The sequence below is a fragment of the Carassius carassius genome, chromosome 25, assembly GCF_963082965.1.
Source record: "Carassius carassius chromosome 25, fCarCar2.1, whole genome shotgun sequence".
Taxonomy (NCBI): domain Eukaryota; kingdom Metazoa; phylum Chordata; class Actinopteri; order Cypriniformes; family Cyprinidae; genus Carassius; species Carassius carassius.
Window position 1 is genome coordinate 16,390,749 of NC_081779.1, and position 17,180 is coordinate 16,407,928.

The window sequence follows — 17,180 nt, forward strand, 5'->3', positions numbered from 1 at the left end:
TACTGTCACTGTCCCCTTAAAAAACCCTCAATCATGACCCTCTCCTGCTACCACAAAGGACTTGTGTCAAAATGTTGTCTTACTAGTTGTCACTCACTTGCTGAAATAAAAAAGCCTGTCCGAAAATACATTTTTGTTTCCATCCATTTCCTGTGAAATTACAGTATAATAATGGACAAGAAGCCATGAAGTTTTATTCTCCAGCAATATGAGGTAATACAGCAAGGTATACGAGGGTGTTGAATTATAGCATTGATATCCCAGTGAATATTTCATACAGTGTCTCATAAAAGCTGCCTTGTAAATGTGCCAAAGTAGGTCTGACTGATTAAAAAGTGAACTGCTAGACCGAGGAACATGAGACTGTGATGCACTCCTATGGATCAGGTAGGTTCAAACTTATTTTATGCCTAGGACAACTAAATACGCTTATCCCCATGCAAGAACACCCCTTCATAAAATATAAAGACAGCTATATATTTTCCAGTACAATGGCCAATTTCTACTGTTTGAGAGGTGTTTTTTTTTTTTTTCTTGGGAGAAAGCATGATGTGTTTTTGCTTATTTATTACAATAAATAAAACAAAAAAAGTAAAAAATATCTCTTAAATATTATTATTAGTTGCTTTTTAATAGAATTAAACAATCAAAATTAATGCCATGATTTATTTTTTTATCCAATCTTTAGAAAGCAAAACAGAACAGTAATATAGAATTCTATAAATGTGTTAAACATATATTACTGTTAAAAGATTTGGGGTTGGTCAGTTATTTTACTGTTTTTGAAAGAAGTCTATTATATTCAAAGAGTCTGCGTTTATTTGCTCAAAAATACTGAAAAAACTGAAATATAATTACAATTTGAAATAGCTGTTATCATTTGAATATATTTAAAAATATAATTTATTCCTGTGATGGCAAAACTGCATTTTCAGCAGCCATTACTCCAGTCGTCAGTGTTACATGATCCTTCAGAAATCATTCTAAATATGATAATCTAATATTGCTGTTCAAGAAACCTTTCTTATTATTATCAATGTTGAAAACTATTGTGCTGTTTAGTATGTTATTCTTAGATGAATAAAAAAACAAACAAACACAGCATTTACTTGAAACAGGAATCTTTTGTAAGATTATAAATGTCTTTAATGTTACTTTTGATAGTAACATTGCGGAATGAAAAAAAATAGAAAAAAATAATATAAAAAATAAAATAAAATTGAATAAAATAAAATAAATCTCAAAATGTACTAATCCCAAACTTTTTAATAGTAGTGTATATTATGACAAATATTTATGTGCTTGATGTAATTAATGTCAGTTTCTAAACCCAAGAGTTACATCAGTATGGTGCTTCAATTTCAATGTTTGCATTCAACAGCATGTCATCACATCTGTAACTTTAGTTGGTACCTGGGCAGGGCACCGTGCAGGTTTCTTGCAGGATGATCTGTTTGTCCTCATCCACTGTCTGCTCCAGGTCTCCGCACAGTTCCTCATCCACCATACTGCCCGGATCCTTCCCCGATCCATCAGACACAAAGCAGGACACGTTCCTGAAGCGCAGGCCCTCTCCACACCGTGCACCCTAATGAAACAGGGAGTTTCAATAAATAAATAAACCTTTTGTAGTCCTAGTGGAGATTGAGGATGAACTCTACACAGAAAAGCACCTTCTTTGTTGCTCTAGACCTAGAAAGAGCAAAACTTCTCCGGATGATACAAAATGAGGCAGGAAGAAATCCCAACATTGTTTCGCACTGTCAGCTTCCCGCATTATTTTTTTTCATGGCTACTGAAAATCTCTAAAAAACATGAAGCATTGCTGCTAGAGACTGCTGAGGGCTGTAAGAAGACACTTTAGAGACAGGCAGCCGAGAACAAAGGCCAGAGTCAATATTCTCTCACAGCCTGCACTGTGAAGGGGGATGAGGCGCGAGGGGGGAAGGAGAAAGAGAGGGATGGGAAGAAAGGAGAGAAGAGAGAGGCTGTGTGTATTGTCTGTGTTCTTTAATTAAACCCCCTGTTGGGTCCTGAAAACCAGACTGATGATGACAGGAGGAAGACGACAGCAGAAACGCTGTGGAAAGGCCAAAGCAGAAGAGGATTTGGGGAATATTCTAAATATACCTAAACACTGCTGCAGATGAAATGAAGTGATGGTGGTTTACCATAGGGAAGAGCGCCTCAAGTAAGATGAAACCTTCTTGAGATATTCATATAGGCTTTTTTTACATATTAAGTTACGGTCACATTAGTGGAATTTCAGCTAAATTTTGCATGCAACAACAAGTCATGTTCATTGTCAGTAACGCAGAGATATATGAAGCTCGGGTCACAAGCAGCTTTTTGTTGGTCAGTGTGGTGGACCGACTTCCGAGCATCTGAAAATCTGAATGGGGAACTTTTTGTCCCTCATGCAAAAGTTATGATTGCACGGATTTGTATTGAAATGAAATGTGCCCACACCTTATACTTTTTAAAATAAATTATGTGGTTCATTTAACATTTATTTCATTTATTTACGGATTTATACTAATTCAGTATGTTAGGAAAATAGGACTATATATGCATAAATATACATACTGTACATATATACATATGCACAAATAAAGTAGGACAATGTACTGAATGAGCAAGATGGCACAGTAGAATTTTCAGCATCATTACTCCAGGCGTCAGTGTCACATGATCCTCCAGAAATCATTTTAATATTGTATGCTAATTTGCACAAGAAATATGTCTTATTATCAGTGTTGAAAACAGTTGATGAATAGAAAGTTCAATGGAAAAGCATTTATTTGAGAAATTGTTCGTTTAATTCAGCTTATTGTCCAAAATGATTAAAGAAAGCTCAGCAATTTATCAGCAAACTCACCTCAGATTTGCACGGAGACCAGGCGCTGTATCTCCAGCTGTAGCAGGGTTTAACAGGACAGGGCTTCCACTGTTCCAGCTGTGGGGAACACGGCCGGCCATCACCCTGAGAGGCCTGGATCACAGTTCTCCTTCTCCAGAGCTTCCCTAAAAGAAACAGATCTTTTTCACAGTGCTGCACTGTAACATTGTTTTGAAAACCCATAATATTTGAGGTAGGTTTGTTGTTGCAACACAACATTTTCTTCAAGACATGACAAATTATATTTTAATATTTGCTCATATACCGGAAGAACAACTCCCTAGTTTTTCGGATGCTTGCTAAAGATGATGCACGACTTATACTTTAACAACAAGCAAATTGACTCCTCGAATGAAATAAAGGCTTTTACTGTAAGTGAATCATCTCATGTTACACACACACTAATCTCAGGTAAGTCAATCCCTCTCCAATGGAAAGCCAAAAACGATACGTGACCTGAAAGTTTTTCTTTCTGTGTAGAAATGTTCCACCCATCTGTGAATAACTTAATCTGCCAGGCATTTTTCAAACCTAATTCCAGGCCCTGAAACCACTCTGAATATTCATCCCCCCCCCCCCCCCCCCTCGTGATTTTCTTAAATCGATTCTGCAGGGCTGAGGAGAGGGATGGAGAGAAATGGAGTGTAGACTCGTTCAGGCAGAATGCATCCTGCTGTTAACGAGTGGCACACGGGGGATGCTTGCAATAAAACTCTTCTCTCACAAGAACCATTATTTTGCATGGCAACAAAAAACTAAATAACAAAACCTTTACAAAACTTCAAAACGTGTGTTTCTAAAATCACTATAGAGTGAGCACTTAAAGTAATGTATGTATTTTTTTCATTTAAAAACACGATTTTATAGAAGGGTTTTTTTTTGTTTTTGTTTTTACAGACCACTCAGTTCATAAATAGTGTTAGCTAATGTTTAGATCTAAAGGGATCTCTCTTGTTGTACGATCCCATAATCATCATTCTTCATGGATGGGGTTTGGGTTCAGTAAGTTTTAATATAATGTAAAATGTAATTTTTTTCCTGTGATGGCAAAGCTGAATTTTCAGCAGCCATTACTCCAGTCTTTAGTGTGACACGATCCTTCAGAAATCATTCTAATATGCTGATTTGTTGCTCAAGAAGTAACTATTTAGTGCTATTTGAGCACATTTAGCATTGGTTAAACTGGATTTCAGGTGGTTTGTGAATACAATACAGGTTTTGGCACTGAAATACTACAGCAAAGGTGGTGCCAAAAGGTCATCAGGCCTAGCAGAAGTGATGGTGGGCTGTGCTTGGAAAATACTGTCAACTACTAACTACTTTGCAGTTAGTTTTATCAGGAAAAAGGCTGGATGCACACAACCTTGAAGGGTACAGCTAGGCACTTCGTAATGTTAAAATATGATCATAGCCCAGTCATCGGCTGACACGTTGCCCTGAAGCTAGTTGTATCAGATGTAATTCATCTTCGCTGCAGTCTGCCGTGATGGACCATCCCTGCGGAGAATCCTCTGTGAAGCTCCATGCTTTCCAGCAGCCACAAACCAAATTAACTCCCAGTGCCTTGCATCCTCTTTTTATATGCTGGGTACAACTGGGGGAAATGTATGTACACAATTGCTTGTGTGTCTTTGTGAGAGTTTTTAGCTGTAGGGATTGCTCATTCTCTCAGTTCTCTCTCTCACTCTTCCCTTTTCATCTCATCCTGTCTTCACTGGTGGCCAAGGCACCAGGTTTAGGGCGAACAGCATAACCTGTGTGCCGCAGCCAATGCTGGATATTTAGCTCATGGCTCAACTCACAACTGGATCTTAATTTGCTTTGCACTACATACAGTATGTCACACGAAAATTAAATTTTTCTTTGCTGAATTTCATGTTCATGGGTGCTAATCGTAGCAACCAACACTATTAATTTATTTATTAACAATTTGTATATAAAGATTATATAACGAGGAGTATGCCTCTTCTGTACTGATTGTTGCCTTGGCAGTAGTTTGACAAAATCTTCTATTATTGTTAGAAAAAAAAGTTGTTACTAAATGTTACAATTCATATAAATTAACAACAACAACAAAACATTTTTCTAGCAAATCAAAGTCATGTGGTGTGAATAATCACATGGACCAATAAGTGAAGTGAGATGCAAGTAATGTGCAGAAAAATGGAGGGACACACACACATAATAATACAGGATAATGTATCATATATTAGACCCCGGAAGACCCTCATGAAGGTGTCAAAGTCAGTTTCATAAAATAACATAAAATATAGATCATTTGACCTTTCATGACAAAACAAGGTCAGGGTTTTTATATGATACACAAATATATATACATACATACATACATACATATATATACATATACACACATATATATATATATACATACAGTATATATTAGGGGTGTAACGGTACACAAAAATCACGGTTCGGTACGTACCTCGGTTTTAAAGTCACGGTTCGGTTCATTTTCGGTATATATATACATACATAAAATATATATATATATATATATATATATATATATATATATATATGTATGTATATATATGTATATATGTATGTATGTATATATATATATGTATATATATATATATATATATTCATGAATTAATAATTCATGATATCTGTACAAAATATTTTTTATTTAAAAAAAATAAAATAAACTTTCATAAAAAAAAAATTATTTCACTGATGTCAAATGTTATTACTTTTTATGTTGCTAACACAATGTGACATTTTTGGAGTCAATTTTTTATTTGACTGATAAGAAATGATAAGAACTCACTATGAATACAAAAAGTACATTACTAAGAGAACTTAGAAATGAACAAATTGTTCTGAATTAATCCTAGAAATTTTTTACATTTCAGTTTGAAAATAGTTATTTGCAATAATATCGGTACAAGCATGAGGACTTTCTGTGAAGGGCTACAGACCATCTTTGTGGAAGTCCTGCCGCTTGGGGACAGATTAAAGATGCCACAATGAAATAAACCAGCAGTTTTCATACAGTGGCAGGGTTTGCTCTAGCAGTTGTTGGCCATTGGCTCTCAAAGACCTTGTGCAGTGTAGTGGTCTCTTAGGCCCCAAGCACACAAACATAATGGGCCCCTAATCAGTCATCAGAGCAGATGGATTTACACTCAAGGACATCATTATCCTCCTATCAATTGCTGCTTCTGGGCGATAACAAAATTGTTCTCACACCATACATTTTTTGTGGTTTTAGCCAACGCTTTTGTAATTCTAAGATAGCAGAGAGCTGAATATAATTCCCTAAAACCTGTCATTTGAGGAACCAGTCATGATAGCTAAAATCAAAGATCAATGTTCTGGACCACAAGACTGAAACAGATTGATGGACTACTGAGAGTGTGAATGATCCAAGCCATGCAAATGTAATAATGCCACAAAAACTGAATTTTTACCGTGTTCTGGCATAAATACAACTTCTAATAAAGATCTTCAATATGAAGTTTTGGCTTACCTGCAAGACCACAGGTGTGAGAGCATTCAGACCAGGATGACCAATCAGACAGCTGACAGTTGACAGGGCACTCGACCACACAGGAAGCATTCATCTGCCATTTTTTCTCGAGACCGAGCTAAAAGAAACCAAATCAATTTTAGTGGATTTACAACAGAAGCATCACTTGTTAATGATGTCTCGTGAACATAAAAGTACCTCCTCGCAAAACTTGAGGTCCACAGACTTTCCGTCACTGCGAACACAGTCAAGCATACGTGTCTTGAATCCAACCCCACATACGGCTCGTTCCCTCAGCTGACATGTGCTCCAGTCTGGATGGGAAATATAAAAAAAAATACTGTATTCTGATATTTTTTCTGACCAATTATTTCAAATTAATCTCCAATTAATTCTATGCACTGTTTAATGTCTCATATACCTGGCACATCTGCATTGTTATTGTCAAGTAAAATTATTTGCATTTGATCCAAAACAAATATAATGTGAAATAGTATTAACAAAATTATTCTTAGAGGGGAAATATCTCAAATTTTTTATTTATATTTTGAATATTTTATTTATATTTTATTCTAATAAATTAATAATAAGTTATGGCAGAAGCACTACATTTAAATTACCTTTATGCACTTGGTAAATATTTTTTTCCAAAGCAACTTGCACTGCATTCAGGAAAATAATGCTGTTATGAAGTTGAAATTTGTTGATAATAAGTATTAGGAAAAGTCAAGAGCTGAAACATAAGCTATTCAAATGAACATGAATGGAATATTAAAGTTAAGAAGCCGGGTGACAGATAAATAGACACATTTGTCAAATCATATTGTGAATGTTTTAATCTTCGCATATATCTGGTAGCCAGAATGTTCTAGTTAAAATTCAGCCAGTGTTTACCTGTAATATTATAGGAGTAATGGAAGCAGTTGGTGTTCAGGGTGCATGTTTCTTTCTCTGTAGTTGAAGGACACTGTTTCCCTTCCCCAGGCTGACGTATAGGGCTGGCGCTCCTCTGTCTTGTACTATTGACATTGCATGGCTTCAAAAAAAAAAAAAAAGAGACAAAAAAAAGCTTTTAATTGATAAACAATGATCAATGAACATAAAAGAACAATCAAATGGACAAAAGAGAGGACTTGTAGTATTCAGCGTATGTGCAGCAGATTCATTTCACTTTCACATTTCCTTTTTATTTCAGACATTGGCAGCTCTTTCTGAGGGAAATAAATTCCTCTCTTATGTCATGTGTAAGATGTTTTAAGCCTACCCGCATTTTCACCACAGGGATACTCTCAGTATCCATGGCAATTAGCTACCCTTGCAGTTTGGTGGCAGCGTGCCTGGGAATCACACTGAGACAAACAAGACCTCTGTTGTCTTCACACACTTATCCCACTGCAAACTATTTGTTTGTGAACTCGCAACCCACTCAGAGTGGCCAATCCCTGCCATACAGAACACCGTCCTCAAATTTCTTATTTTGCCTGGCATTTACAGTCTGCCTGTGCATGGCTGATCAAAAAATGTGTTTTCAGCTCTGAAGAACATGCTGTGTCTCAAATCCTCCTCTACAGGAGATGGAAAATCAGGAGGAAGAGGTTCCAACCTGGCTAATCTTCATGAATTTAATCTTATCATATGAACGTTGGGCTTTCAGGGGACTTTTGCATTGAAAAGATTTGCACTCAGCTTCATCATACACACCATGCAGTGAGGAATGTTATGGAAGAACTGATTATCCATCACAACACTGTAGGGGGAAAATAGGATTGTGTGCTATACTGAACATTAGATGTGCTCCTGATCAATGTTTCCTCTCACCAATGGGCATCGACTCCAAGGGCCCCAGTCAGTCATAACGCAGTCCCCAGGACAGGGCAACTTGCTCTCTCGGGCTCCAAGCGGCATCTCCTCTGGATCACAGAGATAGTCTTCCACAGGGTCTGAAGGTCCATCAACAGTGTTTTGCATGCACCTTCATGAAAAGAAACATCTGTTAGGACCACAATGAAAAAAAAAGCTATGTTAAGTAGTAATAATGTTTTTATTTTAATCAGTCATACCTAACTTTCCTCGTCTGTACACCTTCCCCGCAGTTCTCCTTCAGATCAACATTACTGACCTTCCAGACACTCCACGGCTCAGCCACCCAGACATACTGACTGCAGTCACTCAGACAGGGTACAACTTCATACACCTGAGAAACACCACAGAGGTTTCAGTTTGTTCGACAACTTTTTGGGGAACAATCCTATTTATAAAGTTTTACTGGAACACTTTACAGGTTTTATTCAATCAACATTCGTTCGTTCTTTAGTCGTCATGAATGAACAGTGAACTAACAATTATTTAGAGCATTTTTAGATAAAGAATTTAGATAAATAGGTAAATGCTTTTATTTATCAAAGAATCCTGAAGAGAAAAAAAAAAAAATTTGCACCAAATCTGTTATTTGAAATTGCAATACTCTAGTGCTATTACCTTTTTTTTTTTTTTTTTTTACTGTATTTTGCAGCCTTGCTAATCATAAGAAACTTCTTTCAAAAACATAAAACAATTACATAAAACAAACATAAAAAAAATCTGATCAACAAAAATGAACTAATTTAGGTTATTTACAAGGGGTGGGAATCACGATTCGATTCGATTATGATTCAGAGGCCCACGATTCGATTCAATTAAGATGCATCGATGCATCACAATGTTGCCATACAACCTATACATCTATTAGGGGTGGGAATCTTCAGGCACTTCATGATCCGATCCAATTCCGATTCTGGGAGTCACGATCCAATTCCAAAACAATTCTTGATCCACATTTCTTCCCCAATTAATTCTTCTGCTTTGCAAATACATCTTTACAACTTTACATCTTAAACAAAACTGCAGTTATATCTGTATGTCAGTACTGCCATCTCAAAAACAGGAGTGTGAATCTTCACTGGTTTTACAATTCAATTCAATTACGATTATCATTATCAACTCAATATCACGATGCATCACATTCTCCGTTTTCAATATTACTGCACATGGCTACATTTTCAAATACATTTTATAACTTTACTTTATATTTATAAATGTACTTGGTTCAAAATTAACTATTATTATTATTGTACAGACAATAGTTGAGGATTTTTCTCTTTTTTCCTCAGCATTATTGCCGTTTTATTATTACTGATGAGATTATAGAAAGTGGCCACTTTAAAAGGCTGCATTCGCACTAATGCACAGATCTATTTCGATATCAGATGTTTTTTTCCTGCTCTGAAAACATAACTGACTGAAATATTTGAAAATGCAAGTGCATTTAACCGCAGCAGAAACTGAGCTTCAGGACAACAAACACAGTTTCGTGCATCTAATAGTACTGCATTCCAAATGACATAAATGAAAGCATATCTAAAGTAAAACACGGCGGGTGGAAGCACAGACTGTCAAGTGATGTGCACGTATCTCACAGCGCAAATTCTGTGCATTGAAGCCATCCGCGTCTTTTGCGCGCACACGTGCCATATGCAGGAAAAATAAACAAGCTCAGAAAACATTTCAGAATCGATTCAGAATCGTTGAAGAGAGAATCGCGATGCATCAGAGAATCTATTTTTTTTCTCCCACCCCCATTATTTACTGATGTTAATCAAAAAATATCTCAACAAGAAAACTAACATGAAAAAGGTAATTTTCCTTTCATTTACATCACTTTCTTAATATTCATGAGCAAAGCCAATCAGGTTTATAATGAGTCCTGTTACTTTTAAGGTCATTCTTATGTCCTTGGACCTGAAAGTCATGCATTTATCAAAATCTTGAATTTATAATTGACCAAAATATATAATTGGTTAATCATGTGCACCATCATTAATCATTTAAAACCTGAGATTTTTACCTGAGCCTGTTGCAGGATTCCCGCCATGACAAGAGAGAGAGAAGATGAAAAGGGAGAAATGCGGAAAACAGAGAAGTTGTTACATACCGTTTATTATTAGTCACTTCCAAAACCTCAGAAGATCGTTTGATGCTGAGTAAATGAATCTTTAATGATCTAAAGCTATGATGCACAAACAATATTCCATACTACAGTGTATGAACATATTAGTAAACCCCATTGCGGTGCATTAATTAAACATATTATTCTGTTTAGTCCTTTAAAGAAAACTGTACAGCACCCCAGTAATTCATCATTAAAACAAGACAAGCACATATTCATTAAACAAAATATAACCCAGTCCCTGCATACCTGATTAACGTGGTCCAGTTTGGGGCAGGGCCTGCCACCGTTATAAGGTTTCTCCCGAAGCCACTTGGACCTTACTTTGACTCCACTGCCACAAGACTTACTGCAGCGGGACCAGTTTGACCACTCGCTGAGCTTACAGTCAGATGGACATGGGATGATACACGCTTCCTCTATGTAACCTTCAAGAGATAAAAGAGAGAAGAATGAAACTTAACGTTTCTGCTATAGTGAGTAAAACTAATATGATGTTACAGATATGATGCTGGTTACTGGAGTAAGCCTAATAAATTGGTTAAGGTCAAGGTTGTGGCATTTGCACTGATATGGTCTGCTCAAGTTTAATTTTACATCACAACTTGCAAAGGTTATAGTTTCTTTCTGGAATGGGAAAAGCTACATTTGACTCAGCTCAAGTCCTGAACATTTCTGAGGATGATTAAAACAGCAGGTATTCCACATTAAGTGCTCCATAATACTTTGCTCCATCAAACCTACAAGCACAAAAATATCTGATTTAAATTGATGACTGAGGTTTAAAAATCTGTCAAAGTCAATGTGATTCAAAGCATGAATTTTGCCATGAAATAAAAATGGTGATTGCAACTTTTGTTTAAATTTTGAATCGTGAGATGTGGGATATAAACACACAATTGTGAGTGATAAAGTCAAAATTATGTTATGAACATACAATTCTGAGAAAATAATTCTGAATTGTGAAATACAAATTCATAATAGTGATACAGTCAGAATTGTTAGATAAAAAGTTGACATTGTTTTTATTTTTATTTTAATTCTGGGGCTTCCACATGAACTGCTCCATTAGTGAGGAAAATTTTCATTTTAGATCATTTGTATTTTTAAATCTTAGAAAATCTTATTTTAAAATAAGAAATTGAAATCTAATTTAAATGAATTTAGACAGTGGCACTATATTAATAAAGTTTAATTAACACTCCATCAAGAAAAAAAAAGTCCAGATATCTGTACATACAAGTTTGAACCAGAATGCCTACTGTGTTGGCATTTAACTTAGTTGGATTAAACATGCTCAACCCCCTTTACAAATCACCTTGGGCAACATGCCAGTCTGACAGCCTCACAAAATAGCAACTACGCTTCAGATCATGAGGGGTATGGGGTCTGATTGGAGTGAGGGATGTCTCAGAGGAAGCAGGAAGAGAGCGAGATGAGGCAGAGAGAGAAACATCCTGTCTCCATCAGCACATCTTCACTCATGCAGGGATGCAGAGTCTTTGAGCCAGTGGCAGGCTTCCAGCTGAGAGTATACAATCCATACTAGAGGACTGTGACTCATAAAGAGAGAGACCTTAACCATGTCGTGCACAGAGGGTGGCTGGCACGAGCCTCTGCCCCTTTAATCGCCAACGCTAAAGTGTCTGTGTGTGTGGGGAGGTGGTTGGGCACAGAGCTCTTGCTTCGGCCATGAGATTCCACATGCTTTCATCTAACACTGTAGTTTGCCACAGTCTAATCTCGGGCTCAGAGGAACGGATTGCCAAACGCTACTTTCTGAGCTCCTTGCTGCAGGAGGTGGCGAGAGGTGTGGAGCGGAATTAGATTACGAACACTGCTGCGGAAAGCTTATTTTCTATTAAGACACGCTCTTTGCATTCTTTATTTCAGATGGACAAACTATAAGGAACTGTTTTGATAAAAAAAGAATGCTTCAATCGAGCATTATGTAATTAAACGATTAAAATTGTCTTTTTTACCCCAAGTACTAATGTCTAAACATTTTTAAACCAAGATTTATTTACTTGAAAAGCAATTGCATAGTATATTACTGTACATCTTGTTTTCTGACACACACACACAAACACACACACACCCACACACACACACACACACACACACACACACACACACACACATATATATATATATATATATATATTTTTTTTTTTTTTCAGAAAACAAAACTTGTTAAAACTTAAATTAACATAATAGAGGAAACAGATGAGACTTATTTCAGTTGAGGCTAATTGTATTATATACATGTAATCTATGTTCATGAAATATGTATTCTCCTATTCAGATTAGTATATAAAAAATAAAAATTTGGTTTAATTTTCCACTCACATTTCTTGTCACATGAACTGTTATTATGTAAAATTAGTTATTATGAAGATGTCTTATGAAGAATGAATATCACATATTAAAATATTGCCTAAATGTACACAATGTTATTTAAAAAAAACAAAACAAAACAAAACAAAAAAGGGTTAAAATTTACACTCTTCTCGACACATTGACGCTGGCTCAACCGATGACGTGAGTATGTTTGGGAATTAAATTAATCCTTATTAATGACAAAAGTGGCACAGGAATGATGTAACTCAGCTGTTTTCACCCACCATGACTGTTGCAGCGTGACGTCTCCACGAGGCGGTTGTCCTGGTCGTAGCACACCATGGCTTGAAACCGGTAACCCTGGCCACACTCCTTGATATCACCTTGCACTTTCATACCCATAAGGCCCTCTACTCGCCCACCCTCGGGCAGGATACAGTCGGACCAGTTCCCCACGGGCTGGGCATTGTACTTGTTACAGGGGCAGTACTGGGTTTCACTCAGAGGATACATCTGTGTGTTTTTACATTGTTCCCTCTTTTTGCTTTTACCTATGCCAAAAAAAATATCATAAGATCATGTCATCCATTTAAATACGCTTCCATGATCAGGGAAATAAATATTTTGTAATAATATGATATGGAATGCACTGCTAACAGAATGATCCTGTAATAGTATCGAACTCCTTTGCTCAAAAGACCATGATCTAGTAATCATGAGTAAGCAGACTTATCCAAATTGAAAGACCTATTACACTAATCTTAATTCTTTTTTGCAAAGTTGCTTGACTTACAGCAGGTCTTCCAAAGGGCAAATAGGTCTTTGGCACACACAAAGTATTTTGTTAACCTCTAAATAACCGACTAAGCTTCTCATGGCACATTATCCTAAAGGTTAAACCACATTTCTGGCTCAAATGAGGTACAGGCAAATTAATCTAACTAAAAATCATTTTGCAAAAGCATTTGCAACACAGAGGGCTTTCCTCAAATTAATCAATCATCCTAATGAGACAAGGGGACGGATATATTTGAATTTTTCACTACCACTGTAAAATAATACACAACTTTTTTTTTTCAAATCAGCAAGGATGCATTAAATAGACAGTAAAGACATTTATAATGTTACAAAATATTTATATTTTAAATAAATGCTGTTCTTTGAATGTACTATTCAAAAAAGAAACCTTTTTTCATTCAGCAGCACACTTGTTTTCAATTTCATTTAGACTCATTTATCCTGAACTTACCAACAAGGGTTCTTTTCCTAGTTCGTACACCCACACAATCAGCAGCGCAGGATGAGAATTTGGACCAGGTAGTCAGCTGGCAGTCATCCTGACATGGAAGCTGGCAGGACTGAGTGAGTTGAGGCATAGGACCCGCAAACTTCAGACAGGCCGTAACGTCTGTGGGTCCACCATCCAACTTCTTACATGATACGGCTGAGGGAGAAAAGATGAAAGCGATCAACATATATCAGGCCACTCTCACCTATAAAGCCACACACATTGAATAAAGCTATGAATCTTGTGATGGATTACACAAGAGGGCAGTTAAATGCCTATTGACTCAAGCAGCCGGAAGGATCCAGATTTATATCATTGAATGAGGGTAAAAGCTATTGTATTGGATTGCTTTTTCAGTCATGCATTGAGTATTGAGGGATACTATTGCGTGTAATGGTTGTTAACGTAAGCAGTGCCGAGAAGTTGAAATCTAATGAAGCTTTCTGCAGTACTTTATGTGATTTTAAGAACAACCTGCATAAGGTCTTTTTCTTTCACACAAAGGCCAAAATATGCTCTTACCATCCATTTTTATAAGCAATATACTGCATTTCTCTTTTAGTAGTTAAAAATTTTAACCCAAGTTAAAGGTTCCCACATAAAATGCTTTTATGACAGTGGAACCTTCCAAGTGTGGTAAATATGTCTCTATCAGCTATACAGCACAAAAATCCACTGTCTCCAGGCCTATATATAGCACTCTCATCTTTTTTTTGTTTTTTTCAAATATGTTTTTCAAAACACCACAGTAATAGCCTGCATTTGAACCCTGAAAGGGTTTACTGGTAAGAGTCAAAGTGACTGCTTCAGACAGCTTTCTGAATCTCTTACAGAACATTTAATTTAAATCCAGAAGCGTTTCCACAATCCCTTTGATGGTAACTCTCAGTCGCAGATCGAATTACTACCAATCTCATGCATTTACCACACGTTTACCCATCTCCCCAGCTTCAAGTGTGAAACACTGCTAAAAGCACCTACAAAGTATTAGTGACACTGAAAGATTTTAGGTCGATGTTGAGGGTTTTTCTGTACCTCTAGCCTGTAGTCCTGGTCCACAAGTCTCTTGTGCTCCAGGACTGTCCTGGCGAATCGCCCAGGACACCAGCTGACACCTGCGCCACTTGTGGGTCTTCCACCTATTGTGCAAATGCAATTTATAAATATATATATTTTTTTATTATTACATTTACAATTTATATAATTTATGTTATTTATATGAAATGTAGTACTATAATTTCAAAAGGTATTCTGTTACTCACCTGTAGCCCGGACAAACAGATGTGGCATCGCATTCCTTCTCCTGGAAGAGCACTTCTGGACAGTCTTGGCCTCCGTTAGCCGGAAGCTGAATCATAATGCGCTTCCTGGATTGCTTCTTTTTGACATCACCGCCTGGATGTACACAAGAGGATGGAAAGAAAATATGAAACTTTCATGAATAAATATAAAAAATCCTGCAAAAACGGAATTCCTACTCACATATCTAATCAGCAAACAAGTCTCTGTATGACTGTGCTGCATTTAACAACGTTTCCAGCCAATCCTAAGCACTTTATATCTCTGAAAATGGTATTACAGTACATCACAACTACCATCTGCTTTGTGGCTTAATGATTTCAATATGAAGTACAATTAAGAAATGAAATAATGATAATCTTAGATTTTATTTATAATAAACTAAAGACTGAAGTTCTCCACAGGGTGAAGGCATCTATTAATTTGTGCATCTGATTATGTGATATTTCGAATAGCGTTTTCACACTGTTCACCGCAAAGCACAAACTTTGAGACAGGTTCTCTTTGTAAAAATGCAAAAGTTAGTAAAAATCACATAAATCAAGTATTTACTGTAAACGTAACCAGTACTACAAAGAAGAAAATCAATGAGGGGAGTCTGCTCAGTGTTCAGTGAAGAAGAAACCGTCAAGCAGATGGTCTTTAATAAGACAATATTTTATACAAAAACACACTGGAGTGTGATATTCAATGGGGAATTTTTTTTTTAACAAGAAAGGTAATGCTTATTTGCTTCATATAACAAAGCAGCTTGTTATAGCATTTATTCTGGTTCCTATAAGTGGAGTTGCCAAGCAACAAAACCTTTTTATAGTGTTGATAGAGAGCGATTGTGAGAACAAAGAAACTGCTTCTAAACACTTCTGATAGACTGCTGATAGTGAACTATATGTATTCGTTTTATGTATTGATGTCAATGAAACTTCAGCCTTTGAGAAAAAAAAAATCTATTTGACTTTAGTTCAAGAGATGCATCAGAAGTTTTACAGTATATGTAAGTTTCATAAGTGTGTGTTAAAAAGTACCTGTCTTGCAGATGGAAGGACAGGGTGTCCAATCACTGTACGGAGTGACAATGCAGTCTCTCTTGCAGGGCAAAAGACACGGTCTTACAGTATCTGGACGCAGACTCTCTGGGCACCTGCATTGAAAAACAGTAAAACAGCATGTACAGATGCTCCGATTTTCATGAAGCTCAAAGCTAAAGGGAAACAAACCAAACACTAAGACATTCTGAAAATATAAGTAATTTTTTATTATTATTCAATAACACTTCACTTAACTTGCTATGCTGATCATATTGAAAAAAAAAATAAATACATATATACAAGCAATATTACTTGAGGAGCAAATCAGCATATTAGTAATTTCTGAAGGATCATGTGACACTAAAGACTGAAGTTATGGCGGCTGAAAATTAATGCTTTGCCATCGGCAAGAATAAATAGCATTTTAAATGATTTTCAATTTTTATTTTGTTATTTTAAGTTGTCATATTTCACAATACTTAACTGTATTGTTATTGAATAAATGCAGGCTTGAAGATGAAGTTCTTTCAAAACCATAAAGAAAGAAATCTTTTGAACAGTAATGTATTCATACATAGCAGAATGTAAATATGATTTCACCCTCAAATAAAACATTTTCATCTTCATTATGTGTCTCTGCATATGCTACACTTCTTTCTCCAATATCATTCCAATATGCTTGCTTCTTTCACATGAAATCCCAAAACAATCATCATGCAGCTCACGTGTGCATATCTGCCGGTGTATATGAATGTGTAGATCAGTGGGTAAAGCCCAGCACATGAATAACCCCGGGAAGAATTTCCATTGCCAGCATGGGATCCCTGAGCTACACAACGTTTCCACAG

The 17,180-nt window shown here is 36.3% G+C and overlaps 1 protein-coding gene across 1 annotated transcript in view; it reads right to left on the reverse strand.

Annotated features, from left to right (window-relative positions):
• The window catches only part of LOC132104297 (thrombospondin type-1 domain-containing protein 7A-like), a 129,321-nt gene that overhangs the window by 15,657 nt on the left and 96,484 nt on the right, over nt 1-17,180 (reverse strand). Inside the window, exons 9-21 of the mRNA XM_059509669.1 lie at nt 16,330-16,445; nt 15,268-15,400; nt 15,041-15,144; nt 13,967-14,161; nt 13,002-13,268; nt 10,626-10,805; nt 8,453-8,591; nt 8,211-8,364; nt 7,287-7,428; nt 6,591-6,706; nt 6,393-6,510; nt 2,879-3,024; nt 1,414-1,588 (exon numbers count right to left, since the gene is read on the reverse strand). Coding sequence (XP_059365652.1) covers nt 1,414-1,588; nt 2,879-3,024; nt 6,393-6,510; nt 6,591-6,706; nt 7,287-7,428; nt 8,211-8,364; nt 8,453-8,591; nt 10,626-10,805; nt 13,002-13,268; nt 13,967-14,161; nt 15,041-15,144; nt 15,268-15,400; nt 16,330-16,445 — 1,985 coding nt within the window. The remainder of the gene's footprint in view (nt 1-1,413; nt 1,589-2,878; nt 3,025-6,392; nt 6,511-6,590; nt 6,707-7,286; nt 7,429-8,210; nt 8,365-8,452; nt 8,592-10,625; nt 10,806-13,001; nt 13,269-13,966; nt 14,162-15,040; nt 15,145-15,267; nt 15,401-16,329; nt 16,446-17,180) is intronic.